The 23,311-nt window shown below is 37.3% G+C and overlaps 1 protein-coding gene across 9 annotated transcripts in view; it reads right to left on the bottom strand.

Annotated features, from left to right (window-relative positions):
• Window positions 1-23,311, bottom strand: part of SSX2IP (SSX family member 2 interacting protein) — a 43,431-nt gene that overhangs the window by 11,682 nt on the left and 8,438 nt on the right. For 2 of the 9 annotated variants that reach the window (XM_081255439.1, XM_081255447.1), the window contains exons 2-12: window positions 16,918-16,979; window positions 13,611-13,742; window positions 12,848-13,017; window positions 12,170-12,382; window positions 11,159-11,269; window positions 9,434-9,569; window positions 6,570-6,645; window positions 6,311-6,500; window positions 2,877-3,027; window positions 826-962; window positions 302-475 (exon numbers count right to left, since the gene is read on the bottom strand). In XM_081255439.1, the coding sequence (XP_081111565.1) occupies window positions 302-475; window positions 826-962; window positions 2,877-3,027; window positions 6,311-6,500; window positions 6,570-6,645; window positions 9,434-9,569; window positions 11,159-11,269; window positions 12,170-12,382; window positions 12,848-13,017; window positions 13,611-13,653 (1,401 nt within the window). In that variant the 5' untranslated portion in view covers window positions 13,654-13,742; window positions 16,918-16,979. Of the gene's footprint in view, window positions 1-301; window positions 476-825; window positions 963-2,876; window positions 3,028-6,310; window positions 6,501-6,569; window positions 6,646-9,433; window positions 9,570-11,158; window positions 11,270-12,169; window positions 12,383-12,847; window positions 13,018-13,610; window positions 13,743-15,977; window positions 16,276-16,917; window positions 16,980-23,311 lie in introns of those variants that run through there. The other 7 variants (XM_081255440.1, XM_081255441.1, XM_081255443.1 and 4 more) reach the window with 6 other exon arrangements.

Below are 23,311 nucleotides of genomic sequence, written 5' to 3'. Positions count from 1 at the left end.
TGCAGCCAAAAAAATAACATAAAACAAAACAAAATAAAATAAAATAAAGCCACCCAAAAGGGATGATAAATGCTTATAGTTTTTTCAATAAAATTTTTTTTTCAATTCCCAAATCTGGTAAAGGCAAAATGATATCCTTCTGTTATAGCTTCCATTTCAAGCATTTGTGAAATCACTAGTAAAATACTTGAGGAAAAAAATGGATAGCAAAGAAACAAGAAAAAGCAGAACTTAGATGCATTCTACTGACCTCTCCAGGACCTTCAAATGCTCTACAAGGAAAGCCAATTGCTTAAAATACCTCCAAACCTAGGCGAATAGCTGCTTCTGTAAAGCTTCGTCTTTCTTTCTCGAAATTCTTCTTTTGCTCCTTAAATAGGGACCATTCTTCTTTGAGGCGTTCCTTTTCTTCCAACAAGTAACAGTCTCGTAGCAGTGAAGTGGTGTCATCATCACACGCAGTAGCAAGCTGCTGCTATTAAATTTTAAAACATAGTAAGTTCCAGAGGGTCCCTGCAACACTCCAACAAGTTGAAATGAACACAAGGGAAAAGCAGGTCAAACTTTAAGGGAAGGAGAGAAATGATAAAGAATCAGAAAGTCAACTGAAATGAGAGTCTCATTTCCCAAATGCTTCTAACTGGCAAAGCCCCTACTAAGGAGTGCCACGTGGTCTATCTCCAGGCAAGTACAGAACTTAGTTTAGACTGAAAAATGTCAAATGCTACAGGTCTTATGAAATAAAGGAGTAAAAATGTAGTAAGATTAAGTAAAATTCTGACCCTTCACAGGGGAGAACAGCTTTAAAAGGTGCCTCGCATTTACCTGTAAAAGTTGCTGCTGAGTTTTAATCATTTCTTTACATTGTTGAATTTCTAACTCAAGTTTTTCAGTTTCTTGTTCATGGTCTTGTCGTGAGATTACATCTTCATCATTACAACCTTCTAGGTGTACCTTTGAAACTAACACAAAACCAGTAATTTGACATAAACCTTACAGTCATCATTTTAGTTTATGGTGTTTGGAGACATACGTTTAAAAATCAAGGCTCGCAGAACTTTTCCCTTTCTGGAATCTTGTAGGTTCCCTAAAAGGTAGGTATTTCCTTTGCCCTTTAAAAATTCCATAAGCTATAATAAAATAAAATAAAATGTATATTATTTTAACACTAAAAAATTTTAAAAAGCACAAAGCAGCTCTAAGGAGTTCATGGCAACTATAAATTCATGCTATTTCTGGACTAAATGATATCCTTACTTACAGAGCTCTACTGTCAACATTTAATCTGTAATTCATATCTATTCACGATTATGTCCTAATTAAAAATGTACAACCTATATTCACAGAAAAATTAACATTCATAAATTATGTTCTTTTGACACTTCCTCAAAGATCAGTGCAGTGCTACAAATCTTGCTGTTATTAAATTCAACAAATATGAAGTCTGAAAATACTTGCTATTTACTAATAGACAATGATGACTGAAATCAATAAAATCTCATGTAAAGTAATTTTGATACTATAATTTTGCTGATTGCTCTTTACTTTTGGAGACAATTAGCACTGAGTTTGTCATTTTTGACCATTTGGAATAAATTTTCTTTAAATAGACTTCATTTACTTAGCAGAAATCTTAATTTTCTTGATTTAAAAGCATGCGAGTCTTAACAAATATAAAATAAGGATATATTCATCCACATATATCTATTTATACTATCTATAATGACAAGAAGTGGTATCTAAAATAATAGACTGTTAAGTGAAAAAAGCACAGTGTAGGAAAAAAACATGTAATATTCAATTTTTGGTTTGTATACACTTAAAATAAATATTTTGCGAGCACACAGAGAAAGGTCTAGAAAAGTATGCACCAAACTATTAGGTGCTACACATAGGGAATAGAGACCTGAATATTCTACTTTATATATTGGGTTGGCCAAAAAGGTCATTCGGTTTTTAAGTAAAGATAAAAGACATTTTTTCATTTCCACCAAGAACAATATATTCATCAACCGAACGAACTTTCTGGCCAACCCAATACCTCCTAATTGATATTTTGCATCAAATGTCTATTGTTTTGTTTTTTTTAAAGAATTTTCTTTTTTTTTAATTAGTTATCTATTTTATACATATCAGTGTATACAGTCAATCCCAATCTCCCAATTCATCCCACCACCATCGTCCGCCCCCTGCTTTCCCGCTTGGTGTCCATATGTTCGTTCTCTACATCTGTGTCTCTATTTCTGCCTTGCAAACCAGTTCATCTGTACCATTTTTCTAGATTCCACATATATGAGTTAATATACGATATTTGTTTTTCTCTTTCTGACTTACTTCACTCTGTATGACAGTCTCTAGGTCCATCCACATGTCTACAAGTGACCCAAGAACTTTACTGAACAATGTATTCCTTAACCGAACAAACTTTTTGGCCAACCCAACACTTCCTAATTGATACTTTGCAACAAGTGTCTATGATTTTGAAAATAATTTAGAATGAATTATTAGCAACCTAGGAATAGGCAAGTATCTACGAATAAAAAGAGGTTCATATTTATACTATATTATGATTAATATTTTCCTGATTTCCATGATACAGTAAGAGACTCAGTTCACTTTATTCAACTGTCTTCTGCACTCAGAGCAGACGGACATATGATGTCCTCTTTTCGGAGACATTCACTCTGAGAGCAAAGCATTTTTTCTCAGTGAGGTTCAAACCGCATGTCTGGAAGTAGGCAGAGTCTTGCTTTTCAAACCACCAGACTGAGCTAAGGACTTCAGTCTGAGCCCGTAACTTGGCTTTCTAGGTGACTGACTGAAGTCAGCTTACTGAGTGTCACAGCTCAATCTACCTGTAGTCAGGCAGTACTTACCTTGGTTATCAAGTTTTTCTACATGACTTTTCAAAATTCTCCACTGTTTTCTGATGCTGTTGGTAAGCTGCTCTCTCACAGTTTCACAGGAAAGGTCCCACGTACTATCTCTACTCAGTTCCCCAGCATCTTCTTCCATATCAGAGATAACCTGCAAGTGGCCAGAGGTGAGAGGGAAAGACCAGAATCTTAAAATGGCGACACTCAGGCAGTAGTCATCAGACTGATGGTCAGAGACACATATCAAAATCATTTCTGTGCTGTATCTGAAGCATAAATGACCCAGTCCTTAACATAAATGTCTTGAGAAAAAGCAATTAATACTGAAGATAGAAATTCCCCAACTCAGGTCTCTTCAAAGCTGAATTTGAAGCCCAACATAGTTAGTGACAAAAGTCATGGAACTGTGTGAGGAAGAGGAACCTGCCTCATGCTGTGTTAGGTGCTTTCACATGTTAATTAGTCCTCAAATCATGTTACCATGTGGGGAAACTGAGGCTTAGAGAAGCAGACTAACTTTCCTGATGTCACACAGCTCCAGTCCAACTTGCCTCCAATTTTTGGTTGTTTTGACAAATAAACCTGTGAAATAATCTCCAAAGTAAAAGCAACTGTTAATCCTATTTTTCTCATATAATTTTTTTTATAAAACTGGAGATATTTTTCTCTGTATTCTACCAAGACATTAAATCACAGGAAAATGTAGCAACCTTTACTGATATGATCAAATAAAGTCAAAGCAGGATAAAGAACATAGGGAAGCAATACTAAATGTACACAAGTCATAATAACCTGCATCTACATAAAATGGTCCTAATTTGTTATTAACATGCAGGATAGTAGATATATATACTTAACTAATTTGAACAATATATGTTGCTGGGGAAAACAAAAGAAGAAAAGAGACGATGAAAAGAAAGAAGGGCTGATTAGACTGTTCCCACATGTACTGATAGATGCAGCAGGAGTGAAGGAGTGACTGAGTCTGAAGAACTGTATCAATAGTCTGAGGTCAGCAATGGGTTGGTAGAGGTCTAGGTCTCCCAGGGGGCGTAGATGGGGAAAAACCCAGGGTGTGGCTCATTGTGACTCTGGTTCTTGCCAATCAACACTCTGGAGCTACCTGACAGTAATTCTTCCAAGGAGCTACACCTTCTCCGCTATGCATTTCAAGGCATACCAGAATACTACAAACTCATTATTAAAATTAACTGCTGCACATTAATAATTGCCAGATTGAGTGAAACTCTAAAACCACAAAAAAATTAAAAATTAATTTAACTTGAATTTTGGGTATATATTTTGGCTACAATTAAGCAAAATAATAAATGAAAATTTGGACGCTACCTATGCATTCCAAGGTTATGTCTTACCCTTCTTGCTATAATGGGCCAAAATCTTTCCTTACAAGTAAGGAATGGGTGAGTTACTTAAATTTTAAGAGATAACATATCTAGAAAAAAAGGATCTTTTAAAAAAACAGAAAATACACAAGATATTATTGTTTCTCCAAACTTCAACATTTGAATTATGAGAAATTATACAGGATACTATCATCTGAAAAAGATCTCCTTCATTTACTACCTACTTTCGCTGACTAAAAGCTGGTAATGAGACATTAGTAAAGGTTGGGTGCAAAACTGAAGAAACCACAGGAGTTACAGAAACTATGCTAACCCTGGCAAGGTATTAGTGAGTGTTAAGAACTGACCCAAAGTGATAAGACTTTGAGAGAAAAGGTTAGTTAACTGAATATAAGATATGTCAAGCAGACCCCAAATTGGAGAGTCTAAAAAGAGCATTCAGGTTCTTTTTTCAAAGAAGGAAAAATAAGGCAGGAGATGAGCTTATCAGTTGGACTGATTTGTGAAACCACAAAATAATCCTCAAATATATGTTAATAAAACATGTTTGGTGACTTACTGGTAATTACTACTCTTCATCAACATTGTTATTTTCAGATTTTAGTTACTAATGTGAACTTGCTTGAATCCAGAATTTAAATTTATATGTAAAGAACTAAGTTTAAAAACATTTTCACCATTACGTGACTTCTTTTTCTGACCTCTACATGTTATGCCCTCATCAAATGATTTCCCCAGGCTTTCTACCTCAAAAAACACCTATTAAGGGCCAATTCAAATGTAACTTCCTCTGTGATGCCTTTCTTGATTGCCATAATTGTTTTATTTTACACACTGTACCATCCTATTATAGCTGTTAATGTGTATAATAATTACTTCTCGATATGCCTGTCTCTCTCAAAAAAGGTTCCTGTGGGATACAATGGTCTGAATGTTTGTGTTCTCTCAAAATTCTGTTGTTGTTTTTTTTTGCGGTACGTGGGCCTCTCACTGCTGTGGCCTCTCCCGTTGCGGAGCACAGTCTCCGGACGCGCAGGCTCAGCGGCCTTTGCTCACGGGCCCAGCGGCTCCACGGCATGTGGGATCTTCCCAGACTGGGGCACAAACCCATGTCGCTGCATCAGCAGGCGGACTCTCAACCACTGCGCCACCAGGGAAGCCCTCAAAATTCTTAGGTTGAAATCCTAACCTCCAATGTGATGGCATTTGGAGGTGGGTGATCTTAGGGAAGTGATTAGGTCATGAGGGTGGGAGCCCTCATAAATGAGGCCCCAGTGAGCTCTCTCACCTTTTCCCACCATGTGAGGATGAAAGAAGTCAGCAATCCAACCATGAAAAGGACCCTCACAGACACCAACCCTGCTGGCATCCTGATTTTAGATTTCCAGCCTCCAGAATTGCGAGAAATAAATTTTTGTTTGTTTATAAGCCAACCAGTCTATGGTACTTTGCTTTAGCAGCCTGAACTTAAGGCAAAGGAAACAGTCAAAATCTTCTCAGCTTTTTCTCTCCAGGGACTAGAACACATAATGAACATTCAATAAATTTATGGACTAAGTGATTCTTTGGTTCCCAAAGTTAAAAGTTTCGCTCTCTGAAAAGTAGAGCCTGCTAAAGTTACTCAACATTTAAGCTACTTAAAGGATATTTGGCACAGTGGTTAAAAGCATGAGCTCTGGAGTGAGACAGACTTGGATTCAAATCCTAGTTCTGTCATGCGTGATACTGAGATAGCTTTTGTGCCTCAATTTCCTCACCTATAAAATACGGATAATCATAGTACCCAAAGCATCAATTATTACAAGACTAAAATGAGACAATGCTTATAAAGTGCTTTTCATGGTGCTTGGCACAGATTAAGTCCCGAGAAAATCACCTCCATCATTTCCTAGGGCATGTCTGGAAACTTACAGGGACATTTTTTTGGTTGTCAGAGTGACTGGGGGTAGCACAGCAGTGAGTGTCCTGCGCAAAATATCAACAGCGTCCCCATTCAGAATACCTATCTACTGTTTTAATTGTTCTAATCAGCAATCTGAAGACTGTATTAGAGAGGAAAGAGCCACTTACAGTTCCTGTACTATCATCTGCTCTTTCTCTAGGTTTCTGCTTTTGGGGAGAAAGAAGAGAAATCATTTCCTTTTTCATTTGCTGAAGAACCTTCTTAAGTTCAGCATTTTCCATTAGGATTTGTTTCTGACGATATTCATAATCATTCAAGAGAATTTTATACATTTCATCTTCGTTCCTGAGAAAGAAACTGTAAGTATGAAAATGCAGTATAGAAAGGGAAGTCTGATTAAATGTGTCAGTTTCATTCGTGCCTTACCTGGCTTCAGTTTTACCCGTCCTCCAGGAGCCTCTTTTTCCATCAGCTCTCCCCACGTAATTTAAAACTTCCATAGCTACAAACATGAACACACAGAACAAAACCAATTCTTACCATACAAGTTTAAGTGCTTGTAGACCCTAACGGTCTATATGCATTAGGGACGTAAGTCAACCTGGTATACAAATTAGGATTTAGGCTCAAACAGCCCAGATTTTAAGTTCCAGTTCCATCACTCATAAGCCTGAGATCTTGGCAAGTTACTTAACTGCTAAGCCTGTTTCTTCATCAATCGGGTGGGAATAATGAAAGTATCTATCAAAGAGTTGTGAAGAGTGAAAGAAATGTTAAAGTACTTAACACAGTAAGCACTTAATAAGTGTTCATTTAATTATTATTAATTTTATCATCAGGGTTGGTACTATGGCCTGTGGGCAGCTGCCTGATTTTGTAAATAAAGTTTTATTAGAACATAGGCACACCATTTGTTCATCTCTTTTCTACAGCTACTTTTGCACTACAGTGGCAGAGTGACAAAAGACCACAGAACCCACAGACCTCAAAATATTTACTATTTGGATCACTACAGAAAAAGTTTGCCATGCCCTGTATCATGACCACCATCATCCTCATCATCAAAGGAAACAAGGCTCCTGACAGTATTAATGTCTCTTCTGCCCCAGGTAGAGATGAAAGCAGTTGGCATAAGAAGGAAAAAAGATGAGAATAAGTTATTATAATTTTAGAGCTGATAAAAATCATTACAGAACTGTCACTTCCAGGTGGGTCTGGACCAGGAAAAGAGCCATACGACCATAATATAAGGGCTCTGCTATAGGGTTAAATATTTAATAAACTTCTCTAACTGTTACATTTTATACTTCTAGCATTTCATCTGCTCTTTAATTTTGCTATTCCCTTTATGAATGAACACAAGGTCAACCAATCTTAAAAACCAATAAGTGTCCAAGTTTAAGATTTATAATCTCAGAATACTTAGATTTCTAACCTTGTCTTAACTGCAATTATCACACTTAAATTTTTCAATAATTTTAAAATAAAATGTTCAAAAAACTGCAACAGCGCTGCTGTACAGAACGACAGTGACACAGTGAACAATGAACTGCTTGCTGGTAACAGGCTTAGCCTGCCATGTGACAGCTTGAAACATCTGCTCATCAGCTGTTGTATGCAAGTCCAAGTTCAGAATAATGTATAATGTAGGTTAGATGACAGCCTATAGCCCACTTGGAAACAACTCTTCAATAAATCAATGCACATATTTCCTGTTCCCTGAATCTTGGCAGGCCAGCAAAACTTTATCTGTGTAGCTCTACTTTTGTGTGTGTGTAGTTCTATTTTACTTTTATTGAATTACAGTTAATTTACAGTGTTGTGCTAGTTTCTACTGTACAGCTAAATGACTCAGTTATTACACATATATACATTCTTTATTTATACTCTTTCCCACTATGGTTTATCCCAGGAGACTGGATATAGTTCCCTTTGCCATACAGTAGGACCTTGTTGTTTATCCATTCTAAACGCAATAGTTTACATCTATTAACCCCAAACTCCCAGTCCACCCTTCCTCCTTCCTCCCCTCCCCCATGGCAACCATAAGTCTATTCTTTATGTCTGTGAGTCTGTTTCTGTTTTGTAGATAGGTTCATTTGTGCCATATTTTAGATTCCACATATAAGTGATATCATATGGTATTTGTCTTTCTCCTTCTGACTTACTTCACTTAGTATGATAATCTCTAGTTGCATTCATGTTGCTGCAAATAGCATTATTTCGTTCTTTTCTATGGCTGAATAGTGCAGTTCTACTTTTTAATCTACACTATTTACCTGAAATTATGCACAAACTTGAATGAAATAAGTTGTAAATTAAGTTTCAAAAGAATAATAGAAAAAAAGTATACTTTAACAAACAAAACTTTCACAGTCAGCTGTACTTCAAAAATGCACAGCTAGGGCTTCCCTGGTGGCACAGTGGTTGAGAGTCCGCCTGCCGATGCAGGGGACACGGGTTCGTGCCCCAGTCCGGGAAGATCCCACATACCGTGGAGTGGCTGGGCCTGTGAGCCATGGCCGCTGAGCCTGCACGTCTGGAGCCTGTGCTCCGCAACAGGAGAGGCCACAACAGTGAAAGGCCCGCGTACCGAAAAAAAAAAAAAAAAAAAATGCACAGCTAAACTAATTTAAAAGAACTCAAACTGACATGAATGATTTGGCCTGATGAACCATTTTATGAAGTTAACTCAAAAATCACACTTTTGTGGCCTCCCTGGTGGCGCAGTGGTTGAGAGTCCGCCTGCCGATGCAGGGGATACGGGTTCGTGCCCCGGTCTGGGAGGATCCCATATGCCGCGGAGCGGCTGGGCCCGTGAGCCATGGCCGCTGGGCCTGCGCGTCCGGAGCCTGTGCTCCGCAACGGGAGAGGCCACAACAGTGAGAGGCCCGCATACCGCAAAAAGAAAAAAAAAAAAAAAAAAAAAAATCACACTTTTGGTACTCAGAAACTGATCCTGATTTTTAATATAATCAGTTCTTTGCAATGATAGGTTAGAGTGTCCCCGGCTTAGCTTTTCTCTGTGGATTAATCCTACATCTGTCATGTTAACAAATATATATGTAATTCTTATATGCAACTAATGGAGCAAAGCAAAATTACTATTTTTCAACTAACCAGCTGTCTCAATTTCTAGTTTACATAGATATATACCATCTAAAATCAATTGTATAAAGCATGAAAAGGACACTTCATGAATTATTGAGCTCAATCCCTCTACATTTATTTCTTAGTGTAATACTAGCTTATTTATTCCCTTTGCTTTATCTTAGCCAGCTGCTCCTTACCTATTTTTTTATCCTTCTTGTTCATAACAAGTTGATGTAGACGTTCCTTTAGTTTATTATATTCACGCTCTTTTCTCTTCATATCATGATTATATTGAGTAGCTCGACTTGCAATAATATTTTGTAATTTCTGCACCTAAAAAAAGCATTTTCTATTAAGTAAATCCCTTTAGGACTGGTAAACCCAGTTAAAATTTACAAATTCAATAGAGAAAAGAAGTCCTAGAATTCAGCTCCTCATATAATAGTTTAAGAATTCTAGGATTATTCCCCCTTCTCTGTAACCACTGGGAATCACTCTTTAAAATATCATTAAATGAAGCACATAAAGTTTTTATGTTTTAACTATGAAATTTTCAGAGCTGCTAACTCTCTAAATTATTGTCTACACCTTGCACGCTACATACAGATTCTGATCATTTAGAAACCACAAACTCTTATGGAAGTATTAATGTGATTAAAGCTTCATTTGAAGCAAGTAGATTTCATCTGATCATTTGTAATGACTTCCTTTTACTAATGACTTGAATCACTTTATCCTTTATCAATCTGTGACAAGGCCAATTAGTCATGACACGTGGCAGTAGATAAACAGGTTCATTTTTCTCTGATCAAAAACAGTTCTCAAATTAGAGTGAGACAAACAGCAGAGAGAATCCAGTTCAGACATTTGCTGAGTACATATTATATGCCAAGCACTACTGGTCAATGTTTATATCTACTAAGACTTCTCAGGCAGCCCTGGAAAGGAAGAAGTTCTATACCGACATTCTTTATCTTTGCTAGAGATGATCATGTTCAACTTAATCCTCACTGAGGAAGAACTATAGTCAAACCATTTCAAGCATAATCAACAGATTAAGTCAAAATTTTCTGTGAAATAACTCAAGGAAAAGTATAAGTAACCTTGTGGTTTAGTTAAGATACTTCTTACCCACTTACTAAATATACTACTAAATAATCAAATATGGTAAAACAAATCTGTCTAAATCACTACAAGGTCCTTAAAGAAATACGCTCCCTTAAAAGTCTTTAATTATAGTGAGCAACATATACAACACTGAAAATGTTAGGGTTTTATAGTTATCACGTGGTCAGAAATCAAACTGCAGAGCAATAAAAACATAATGATTTCTTCTTACATAAATTGAAAGATAATTTCAAATGCATTAACTCTATAGGTCCAAATACTAAGTAATCACTAAAGCAAAAATGAGATTAGAATTATGATGTCTTCAGCCTAAAAATGAGATTTTTAATTTGAATTGCTTTTTTTTAAACAGTAAGTTGAGTATCCATTTAGTCAAGTAATTGCCTGATTGGATGAACAGTGTTGACATTTAAGACAGTGCAAGAAGAGGCATTCCAGATATAAGTAAAGGTATAGCAGAGAATAAAAGATCTGCATTTAAAGCACCCTTGTGTCTGACAAGAAGTTAACAGTGCATGTGAGTCCACGACAGATGGTATAGGACACTGGGATGTCACGAGCTCTGGACTAACCTACTAGGGCAAATGGATGCACTTGGGGGAGAGGGTGGTGGGGAGGGCTCCTGGCCTCTCAGTTAAATGCGATACGACACTATATGCACAGTTCCTCCAGACCAATGTGACACAGGGTGAACAAATGGTTCTATCTTGTTTTAAAGTCGTGACCATTATGGTCACCTCAAATTCAAAAAAAAAAATTCACTTAAACTTTATCTGCAATAACTGACAACTCACCTCATCTTTCTCATTTTTCAGTAGCTGATGCAAATTCCTGTTCTTGCATTGTAACTGTCTGTCTCTTTCCTGAAGACCAATCATTTCTCTCCTGGAGGTTTCCAGTTGTTCCTAAAACATTCATATGCAATTTTGACTAAAATTAACATAGGATTCAGAGCAACTGAATCCTTAAAAGATTAGTAAAAACAAGTTACATAAACTAGGGTTTGTTACCTAAAATTGAAGTTTAGCAGCACACAAAATGTTTATTTAAAACAAGTACTATAAAGCTTGATACTACAGTGTTACAAAATTTACCTAAATTTGAATATCAAATTTAATTTAAATACCAATTTTTAATGTATATACAAAAGACCTTCAAAGTGGATCCCTTGAAAGACTCTTTACCTATTCCAGTGATGTTGCCACTGAACATTTTCATAATTTCTTTTTTAATACTTTTTAACACTTCTACAGCACACTCTGAGAAAGAGCCAAAAATGATTTGGAGCTAAGTATGAAGAAGACAGGTGACCAAGCACAGTAGAACACTTCAGGTCAAAAAGGGTGGGACTACAGCATGACACCGGTTCTGCCTTGCAAGCAGTAAACTCAAGATTTTTCCTAGAGGGCATAGATGCCCTCAAGAATATTCTTGAAATTTACTGATGCAATCTCTCACATTAAGACTATTTTAAGTTAAGCAACTACTTTATTAAGCAAGACTGGATAGAGTGGGAGAATCCTTATTTTATTTTCCTCAGATATAAGTACTTCCTAATCTAACTTTCTACAGTTTCATCAAGACACTAAACAGTTCATAAAATCATCACCTTCGATATAGACAGTATTAGGAAGCAGCACAACTGATTTGTACAAATTACATTCAGTTTTACTTTCCAGTTTAAAAAATCCTAAAACTTAAAAAAAAAACCCTAAAATGTGTTTGCTAAATAAATCCAATGAAAATTTATAGTTTCAAACTACATAACAATGGCAATGAAATACAGATTGAGATGTAATTTCTACCTTAAGTTTTGCATAGCAGTTCTGCAGATGGTCCATATCGCTTCCCAGTTTCAGATTCTGTGTTTCCACATTTTCCTGAGCTAGAAGGTTCTTCCGCTGAAGTACAAGTAGCTCATTCATACAATTTAAAACAGCAACTATATTTAATTCTCTCTTTGTCTCTTTACCTTTGGATTCTTCATATAATGAAGGAAAACCGAAAGTAGTCAATTCCTAGTAGGAGAAAATGTTTTCCTAAAAGTTGGTTACCGGACAACTTAATAAATAAACAAAAGACAGATATCTTTTCTGAGAAAGAAAACTATCCTGAGATAGTTAAGAAAGTAGCACCTATGCCAAAGGACAAAGAATTAAGAGAACTGGGCTCTTTTAGCCTCTGCTCTACAATCACCTGTGATCTGGAGAAGGCACTTAGGTTTCTGCATCAGTAAAATAAGGGTAAGACTCCCCGTGGAGGAGCCCCTGGGGTGATGGGGGAGCCAACCTGATCCAGACAAAACGTTTACCTCGTGTATCTAGACTAGATGGTCACCAAGGTTCTCTGCGAATCTAATATAAGTCCCAGGCCATTATGTAACATACTTGTGCTTGACAAGTTTTTCTCATACCTTTGATATGTTCTATTATATAACATGATTTATGCTATTTATTGCTTCTTACAAAAACAAAACATGTTACCTGATCAAGATATGAAATACTTTGTTCAATATTCTCTTCTGTGCAGAAGGCACTAAAAAAACTGTGCACATTTTTTGATAAAGGTATTGAAGAGCATAGCACTTGCTGTGAGTATAAACTTGATGGAGACATCTTTGTTTCTGAGGTATATTGAGAGATATATTTGCTTTCTGAAAGAATCAGTAAAAGGCATTTATGTAAATAATTTGTAAAAATGCATGCAAAGCTAACAACATAATCTCCATTACCAAAGATTTTGAATTATAGAAATATTTTTAAGTTTTTTCAAATTAGGACAAAGCTGGTTTTTGTATGAAAACTATATAATTCTTTTCCAAAAAGATACAACTAATAAAGTGGTGCTCTTAGAAAAGGCATGTTAAGCTACAATATACTATCTTAATTTACAACACTTTAGATTTATAAAACTAATAGATAAAACCCACTTGTCTATGCACTCAAAGTTTATGTGATTAAAGGAATAAATCAGAGAAATGTACTGAAGTAGCCAATGAATTTATTTCAAATGCAGAAAAGTCTCCTCCTCAAGTAATCAACTATTCAGCCAAAGCACTTAACCCCACTGATTAGGCACAATACTTAGCTCTCTGTGATAATTTTACTGAAGATGAAAATTATATATTTTACAACTATTTATATCTCTCTCTAGTTACATCTTCAATATTTTTGGTAATTACAGTGTCATTGAAAACTAACCTTTATAATTAAGGCTTTTGCTTACAGCTATTCTAAACTCAGTTACCTGAAGACAGACCTGGATCTGTAACAGTCATCCAATCTCCCATAGCAATCGCCAGAGCCAGGATACCTGAGGAACCAGTTCAGCAGTGAAACATTCAGCCCAGCTGCTGTCACTCTTCTATGTAGGCATCTCCTTAGAAAACACATCACAGAATAACAGCATCTAATTAAAAATATGAAAGCAAATATAAAGCCAATGTGTAAGAATTAGTTGTATGTACTTCAAAACAGATGGATTCTGCATTATTTACTCTCCTGTACTCTCATACAGAATATGGTAGAGCTTAATAATAATAATTGTGTGTGTGTGTACAAGAATCAAGGTAAATGGCTTCTCGAGTTACACTAAGGTATTCGCATTACTTCATACACAAAGTACATGGTACATGATCTGACTCACAATATAAGGTACAGAATTGTACTAAGTAATAAATATTTCCAAACTACACCGTTTAAAGTACAATTCCTACTTATGTAGATGAAAAGATGAAAAATTTCTTGGCCAGCATTCCCATTTTTTGTTGTTTTTACTAACTATACTAACAAAACTTCTAATTACAATGCCTAGTGTTGGCATAGACGTAATGAAATGAATACTCCCATACACTGCTCTCCAGAAAAATTAGATCAATTTATACTACTACCAAGCAATCTGGCAATATGTATCAAAAGTCTTAATAATGAAAATATATTTTGATCCAGGGATTCCACTTTTAAAATTTTATCCTAATAAAATAACAATTTTCACAAAGATTCACCTACATATTGTTCTTTACAATACCAAAAAAAAAAAAAAAACCCAGAAATAACATATATGTTCCACAGTAGGAGACTGGTTACATAAATAATACATTTATACGCTCGAATAACGTGTAAACTTTAAACACAGCCACGTAGAATTAGGGTGCCTAACAAATACACAAAAGTTAAGAAATGCATATGAATAAAGTAGACTAAGTAACACATAACCGTTTTAGTCTATCACTGATGCCTCTACTTCTTTTTTTTTCCGGTATGTGGGCCTCCCACCGCTGTGGCCTCTCCTGTTGCGGAGCACAGGCTCCGGACGCGCAGGCTCAGCGGCCATGGCTCACGGGCCCAGCCGCTTCGCGGCATGTGGGATCTTCCCCAACCAGGGCATGAACCTGTGTCCCCTGCATCGGCAGGCGGACTCTCAACCACTGCGCCACCAGGGAAGCCCGATGCCTCTACTTTTTTACAGAGATAATGGAAGTAGTAACTATTTCTCCACCATAAAAAAAAATTCAAATGAAATTATAAACAGCAACTGGAAATTGATTTCAAGGTCAGGTATAGGAAGAGGAGAGGTAAAGACTGCAGGCAAACTGGAGAACACATGTCAACATTTTGGACAGCTGCTTCCCAGCCACAATAAATTGTGGCCAAAAGAGAAAACAATTCCCGTGCTGATACATCTTTCCATTTTTTAAGAAATGTTGAAATTCTGGATTTCTATGTGAAATCTCCCAATTTTTAAATATTAGATGCTAATTAAAAAGAGTAACTATGCAAGTTATCCAGTGGAAGGGGGAACAGCTGGAAGGGGGAGATCAGAGCACCACCTACGCTTTGATCTGAGAGGTGGCTTAGGCACACACAACAGGATGATTCATGATGAAGCTGTACACTTAAGGCCTGCGCACTTGACTGAATGGCAGTTATACCTCAAACACCACTACTGTTTAATAAGCCAAATAAAATGCGCCTTTAGGCCAGATCTGGACTGTAGATCAAGAGTTTACCACCTCTCTTCTGAATATTTAAGACTGTGGGGAAATATTCACAATATAATGTTAAAGTGACATGAAATTTTTCATTCATTCAATAAAATTTTAATTGTGCTGCTATGTGCCAGGCACGCTTTTCTAGGCATAGGAGAAGCCCTGCTCTCAAGAAGTCCACATTCACGTAGGGAAGAAACGGGTAAGAAGCAAGCAATAAATTACAGTAACATCACACTCAGAGTGATGAGAATAAAGAAAATAAAACACAGTAACGAGAGTATTAGGGTGGGGGGTGGTATCTAGATCCATCAAGGAAGGCTGCGTGGAGATGCTGATATTTGAACTGAAAACTAAATGATATGGAATCAACTACAAGACGGTCAATGACCAGAGGAGTCCAGGTGGAGGAAACAGCATGTACAAAAACCCAAGATGGAAAGAACTTGGTACATATTAAAAATATACAAGTGGCTAGTATGCCTGAAGCACAGTAAGCAAGGATAGACATATAAAGCTGGATGTTCTCTAATTTGCAATGAAAAGCTCTTAAAGCAGTTTAGGCAGGAAAGCAACGTGATCTCTTTTTAGGCTTTAAAAAAGATCATTATGGCCACTTTATCTACCCTGTGAGATTATAGGTGGGCAATAGTGGGCACTGACGAAATCAGCCTACTGCAACTTCTTGTTCAGTCAAGAAGACCAGTGTTGCACTACGTCTCCGACAGTGGAAGCAGACACAGGGATAAATTAGGGATGTGTCCTGGAGATAGAACCTTCAGGACCTGCAGATGGATTGAAACAAGGACAAAAGAGCAAAAGAGAGATGACAAATAATTCCTAGATTACATAGCAACATAAAGTATATACTCATGCAAATGACTGTATGTGTCATATAATACATTATGATGTCACACACACATACACACAGAAGGTTATCTAGTTTGGCACTGATCTTTTGATATTTTGCTACTCATGTGCCTTGAGAAGAGCACCTTGAACTCCTTGGCACTTCCCAGTGACCTTAAATGGGTACCTTCAGCAACAGGAAGAGCAGGATGAAGGTTGAATCTGCATCCAGAAAGACAAATATCTTACTTTTGGTTTTCAGAGATATTAGTTATAAGCAAAACAGGACCCAAGGGACAATAAATCCAACTATTCTAACCCAGCTCTGCTTTGGGTAAGTTACTTAACCTCTCCAAGCTCTAGCTTCCTCACTGGTAAATTGCCATTATCCCCTAAAGATTAAGTGAGATAATGCACATAAAGTATTTAGCACACTGCCTGGCATACGGGACACATGTAATTAATATCAGTTGTTATCATCATCACTTAGACACAGATCTGTTTGGTGTAACTGACAGGATTCTAAAACCTGTAACAAAATGCACTGTTGCTCTTAATAAGGATTGAACATAAATCCTTAGAAGACCTGAGACAGACATCACTAGAAAATACAACAGTGTGCCTAAGTGCCTTTTCTCCTCATACAGAAAGATTATTAAACACCAATATGTGTCTACTACATATCCATACTTTAAAACTGTAATTTAAGTCAGTTACTCGTAGTCTGTGACTTTAGTTCTCCAGTGTCTACAGGTTTCACCAGTAAGTTGTTCCCTGTCCTGTAAAAAACAAAAACAAAAAAACCTTGCAAAATATTCAGGTCTAGTTAAATGTTCAAAGTGAAAACCAAAACTCCATTCTGAAGTGCTATGAAACAAAACTTAGTAAGAGTATATAATTTCACACCACTTAAAAAGTTTCTATGTATCCTCTTCTGTTCAATGAGGCACCAAATTACACACAATGAGGCTTGTGATAAAAGAAAAGTTACCCAACCAGTCTTTCCAAGAACAGAGACTTAAGACTCATCAATATGCATCCCAAAACCAAGAGACTAATTTAAGCAAAGTATTCTATTCTAGCTCAATCATAGCTAAAATTTCATTGATGAAGGTTACAAACTATTATTATGTTATATTAAACTAAGTCAATATTAATTTCAAAAGCAAAATAAGAAAGATAACAGAAGTATCTCTGCTTTGCATAAATCTAATACCATCACAAGTCCCTTTCAACTTGAAAGCTTTAAAAGCAGCCATGGAGGACTCCATTAAAGCTTGGTGCTGGAACACAGAATTAAGTTCCATATTTTATATAAAAATTATTATTATTACATATTAATTATGTCATAGCAAACCATTATATAGCAGACATGATTATCCACGGCAAGTCATGTAAAACACAAGGTTGGTTATGTTAGCACTGTTACTATAGGTTCATCACAGAAGAAGAAAGGAAAACAGTTAACAGTTAATTGTGCTTTGGTTCAAGTAATCTGTAACCCCCAATTCTCTCTATATACCATTAATTAGAGTAGCTGCCCAAATTCCCAAAATAATTAGTGAACTTTATGAGCGAAACCTGAAGATTAAAGAATTTAAACAACTTGTAAAAGTCATTTCATTCATCCAAGATTGAAGGGGAACAATCTTGAAATAAGTTAAAGAAAATAATCTATAAAGTAATCCATACGAATTTTATCTCCTATTCGACACATCAGAAAGACATAGTTTTGTTCCCTCCTAGTGGATAACATGTATATAAGCATATAATAAACTTCCCTGTTCCAAGTATTTCTCTCAAGTACATTCCAGTAAATCTTCATAACAGAAAATCGTACTAATTTCAGTAAAATTGCAATTACTTCAGTAAAAATGTTACCTCACTATTTCTGAAGAACTACTTGGCATGCCTCTATGTTGCTATAGGCCCCAAGTACAACGTCACATACTTGAGTGTAAAATAAGCAAGGGTACTCTCGTCTTTTCTGAGTAAAATGATTATGCTGAACTTAAGAATTACCGAGTAGCATTTTCTAGGTTAGGATCCTGACAGAAAATTGGGAAGCAGTGTGACATTTGAACATAATTATACTGTTTCTGAAAGAAGATGAAGATTTTAGTAAGTTTCAAAAAAAAAAATCTATCACTCTTCATGTCAAAGTATTTTCTTTCATATGTATTTATCTATATTACAGACAGGAAACTTGAGCTCAGGGAAGTCAACAGGATTGCCTAAGGTCACACTTCTAACTGGTTGTGAAGCCTGGACACAAATCGCAGTCTTCAAAACCGTGCTTCTTTTCTCTCTACCATTCAACCTTTCAACACCGTACACACAGTCAATTAATCTAGCTATGTTAAAAGTAGAATATAATAAAAGATTTCCATCAAGGTTCTTTAAAAGACTGAGTTCCTATAATTCATTCTAAATGATTCCACTAAAAACACACAATTCTTAAAGGACCTTACCTACTACTTAAATTGAGGTACACTTGTAAACTTCTCTGCTATGCCACAAACAATAGCTTTTTTCTCATTTATGAATACTTTGCTTTAAAAAGGCATAAAAACAACTCCCAGAAATGAGATCACTTCCACAGAAAGTTTAATGAGGGTGGAATTAACTCATTTTACCATTTATTCCTAGAATAAATATTAACATCAAAACTAAGTTTACGGATCTTTAGCAAGAACATTTGTAATTCAGGTTAATTATATATGTTTTTTTCCAACAGAAAAGTTCCTTGCCTGGTTCTTCTTCTTCCTTCTACCCCAAAGACTCAGGGTTGCTCAATATATATTAACCACTTATAGAATTTTGGGGCACGCAGCCTTTAGGATGGCCCCCAGTTATTCCTGTACACACCTTTAGGTTATTCTGCTCGAGTGTGGGCTGCATTTCGTGACTAGCTTCTAACAAACAGAGTAAAGCAGAAGGGACTGGATTTCACTTCCAAATTAGGTTATAAAAAGGGCATGCCTTCCATTTGGGGTCATTTCTCACTCGCTGTATCTTAGATCCCTCTTTCCAGGGAAAGCAAGCTGTCACAGCTGTCATGTTGTGAGCAGCCCCATGAAAGGCTGATGTGGCAAGGAACCAATGTCTCCAGCCAGCAGCCAGTGAGGACCTGAGGCCGGCCAGGAGCCAGGCGAGTGAGTCTGGAAGTAGATCCTCCCCAGTCAAGCCTTGAGATGCCTGCAGTCTTGGTCAACACCTACAGGTAGCCTAGTGAGAGACCCTGAGGCACAGGCACCCAGCTAAGTGGCACCCAGATTCCCAATGGACAAAAATTGGGAGATAAAGGCCAGTTGTTTTAAGCTGCTAAACTCTGGAGAAATTTGTTATGCAGTAATAGATAACATAAGTTTTTCTATATGTTTACATATATATATTACATTTCTGAGTCCCTTCCATAATTACATGTTTCTTGCTGAAACATAACTAAAGTGATACCACGCACTACAAAAGCAACTCATCAGGTATATGACAATGATATCAGCAGTATTACAACAAATCACTCCATATTATTATAGCTGGATGTCTCCCAAACTAGTTTATGAACTTCTACAGGGTGGGGAATGTATTCATCTTTGTATTCAACAGTTTCTGAAACACAGCAGGTGCTCAGCAGATGTTTATAAAATGAACTGAGTCCCACATACGGCACACTCACTCCAGCCTTGTGTGCTCCACAGGTGCTTTCTTCTTTCACCTGCCCCTAAACTAACGCTTCTTCAAAGCACAGCTCAGCCACCATCATCCCCTCCACACAGGCCATTAAACTCTATTCTCTAGGTCCTCCTAGTTTATTTCATCTTTCCTAGTTAGCCTCTTTAGTCACATTCTCCATTTCTATACCCGCCACCCATCTTAATAGACAGAATAATCAACAAATACCCACGTAAATAACTGATGATAAATTAGCACATTCATTCCAGCAAGCAAAAGTGGATAAATGAAACAGCAATGGAAGAGATGCACAAGATGTGAGTCCTTTAGAGAAAAGTACTACTCTTCATCATCCCCCAAATCTCTCCTAACACTTCTACCCAGGGAAAGAGAGCTTGGCAGAAACGTAAGTGATGTCTTGATTACAAGATTTCCCTCATACAGTACACTATTTATTTTATTTATTTATTTTATTTATTTATTTTTGGCTGTGTTGGGTCTCCGTTGCTGTGCGCGGGCCCTCTCCAGTTGTGGCGAGCAGGGGCTACTCTTCGTTGCGGTGCGCGGGCTTCTCATTGCGGTGGCCTCTCCTGCTGCAGAGCACGGGCTCTAGGCACACGGGCCTCAGTAGCCGTGGCTCGCGGGGTCTAGAGCGCAGGCTCAGTAGTGGCGCATGGGCTTAGTTGCTCCGCGGCATGTGGGATCCTCCCGGACCAGGGCTCGAACCCATGTCCCCTGCATTGGCAGGTGGATTCCCAACCACTGCGCCACCAGGGAAGCCCCAGTACACTATTTTAAGTGTTCTTTTCAAGTTCACTTGAAGTTCAAACTTGAAAAGGCACAACTGCCTACCTAATCAGAATTCTAAAACAAACTTCAATCAAGTATCAGAAAATAATAGTTTTTTCATTATACAGGAAGGTAGTAACATGATACCATCTGGACTTCTAAATATTACACAGGATTTTTCACAAATAACCAACTAAAGTCTTTGCTAAACTCTCACAAAGTTAAAGTTACCCAACTGTTGGGTTAAGAAAATAAAATTGTTAAAACTAAGTCTTTAAACATTAGTCCTTACAAATTCAGTCATAAAACTTAAGAATTTAGTTATCTGCATACTTTAATAGATGTTATTATTCTCAAAAACCAAATACATTATGATTACTTAAAAAATTACCACCTTCTACTATAATTTTGTTCCGAAGGAGACTATAGCTTCCAATTCCATTACAAATACCTCTGCCATCTAATACAAAACCATTCGTCTATGCATATCAGTACAGATAAATACTAAATTCAACCTCTTAGAACCTACTTTTTACAAATTTAAAATCCAAATGATTTCATCTGAGTGGCATAATAGGTTTTTTTCCACAGAAATAAATTCTTCTTCATAAATTAAATTTTAATATATATATGAATGGCTGAAACTGAAAATCTGGTATCCCTTTAATCATCTGCCCCCTTGCTGAGTTTGTGGCTCTGAGGAGGATTTACAGTTGGGGAGCACAGTGCAGACCATGTGAGCCTCACAGGCCTGGGTCAGACAGGTCGTATCCTGACCGAGCTGGTCATATCCTCTCCGAGCTGGTTTCATCACCTGGAAAACAGGGTGATACTATCTACCCTGTAGCGTGGTTATAGGTATTTAATGGGGTAAGGAGTGAAAAACTAAGTACAGAATACCTAGGGGGCTGATCTAACAAACACGTGCCAGGTGCTGTTCTAAATGCTTTACATACTTCATGAAGGCAACCTTCACAACAACCCTACATGTTATCACATTATTTCCTTTTCAGAGATAAGGGAACTGAGGCACAGAAAGGTTAGGTAATTTGCCCAAGGTCACACAGCTGGCAAGTGGCAGAGCCAGGGGATATTCCCCACCCCACACTCCAGAGTCCATTCTCTTAACTATCATGTGTTGCTGCTTCATGGATGAGAGGCCCAGAAACAGTATCTCCTACAACCCCTCATGAGATCGTATCTCCCAATTGGGCAAAGACTGCACAAAATAGTGTGAAGACACAAATTGCGGCAAAATATTTCATGCGTTTCCCTTTGGGCTGAGGGATACAATCTCAGTGAAGTAGACCTGCATGTATAGCATGAAAAAAAAAGTTATGAAAAACAATAGTTTGATCACCACTTTTTGCTAAATCAAACTATCTAAATATATTTAGGAGAAAGGTGTGGAAAGGTTACACACTGATCCCAAGGACATTCCTGGGGAATGGGACGTTTGGGCGTAGTGAGAGGTGGGCCAGGGTTTTCACTTCTTCTATAGCACACCTTTATACCGCTGGAATGTTCTAGGGCACTTATTTTGTAAAACTTTTAGAGGCAGTGGATTCAGGCAGTTACTAAGACAATGTGTATGGATGCACTGCCACCTCCATCCCAGACAGTAGCACCCCTGCCCTTTAGTGGAAATATCAGTGTAGACAAATAATAAACGCACCCCCCATCGATCAATTACACTTCTAGCACCTAGCCCGCCCCCGCCCTGTGTTCACACATACGAGTGGGCAAGGGAGCTGCAGCCTTCACACTGACCCTGGCCATGTCAGAGCATGTCTGTGGGGAGTCAGCCCATCAGGGAGGCTTCCCCCCTACTGATGCGAAGAGTGAAGACGCAGAGTACTGGCTGGCCTGGCAAAGGTGGACTCTTCCTCCAGCTCAGTTACAATCTAAACGCAGTGGGAAGAAAGAAGAGGGAGGCTGACTTTGATTTATAACTATTAAGATTCTTTTCAAAAAAGAATGCTCTCAATCTAGCAACATTCTGTGACTCAAGCAACTACTGAAGTATGTTTCTCTGCTTCAAGAGAGCAGCTGGTGAAGTGAGACAGTATGTTCTTAGAGCCTACGCCACACCGTCCGGCATTTCATTACACAATGACTTCTTACTGCTCATGTTTTCATCTGTTTTGGTCTTGGCTCTCCAATTAAACTCATGTTTTCAGGGCACTGCCACCTCAGGGAAGCTGCACAAGGCTCTGAAAGAGCCCCAGACAAGAGCCAGGCACCATGGTTCCCACAGCCACTTCCATCATACACTGAGCAACCTGGAGCAGGCCATGATTGCTTTGGTTTTCAGTTTCCACATCTGTAAAATCAGGAGGTCGAGCTACATGATCTTTAAAGAATCTTCAGTTCTATTAACTACGATTTTACATTTCTCATGGGACCTAATATGAGAACTGAATATAGCTATTTATATTAAAATTTTCTTCACATTTTTATAGCAGAATGTACACACACTGTCTTCACAACCACGTTTATCAAATGAGATTCTACATAATTTTAAGAATAATTAAGCATAAACGATTTACTTGAAACAAGTAAATTTAAAGCATTTTACACGTATTAACTGATTCAATATCACAATAACTCAAATAATCATTTCCCTCCACTACAGATGAGGAAACTGAAG

The sequence above is a fragment of the Mesoplodon bidens genome (genome assembly GCF_964165515.1).
Source record: "Mesoplodon bidens genome assembly, chromosome: 2".
Lineage (NCBI taxonomy): Eukaryota > Metazoa > Chordata > Mammalia > Artiodactyla > Ziphiidae > Mesoplodon > Mesoplodon bidens.
This window is presented reverse-complemented; position numbering and strand designations above follow the sequence as displayed.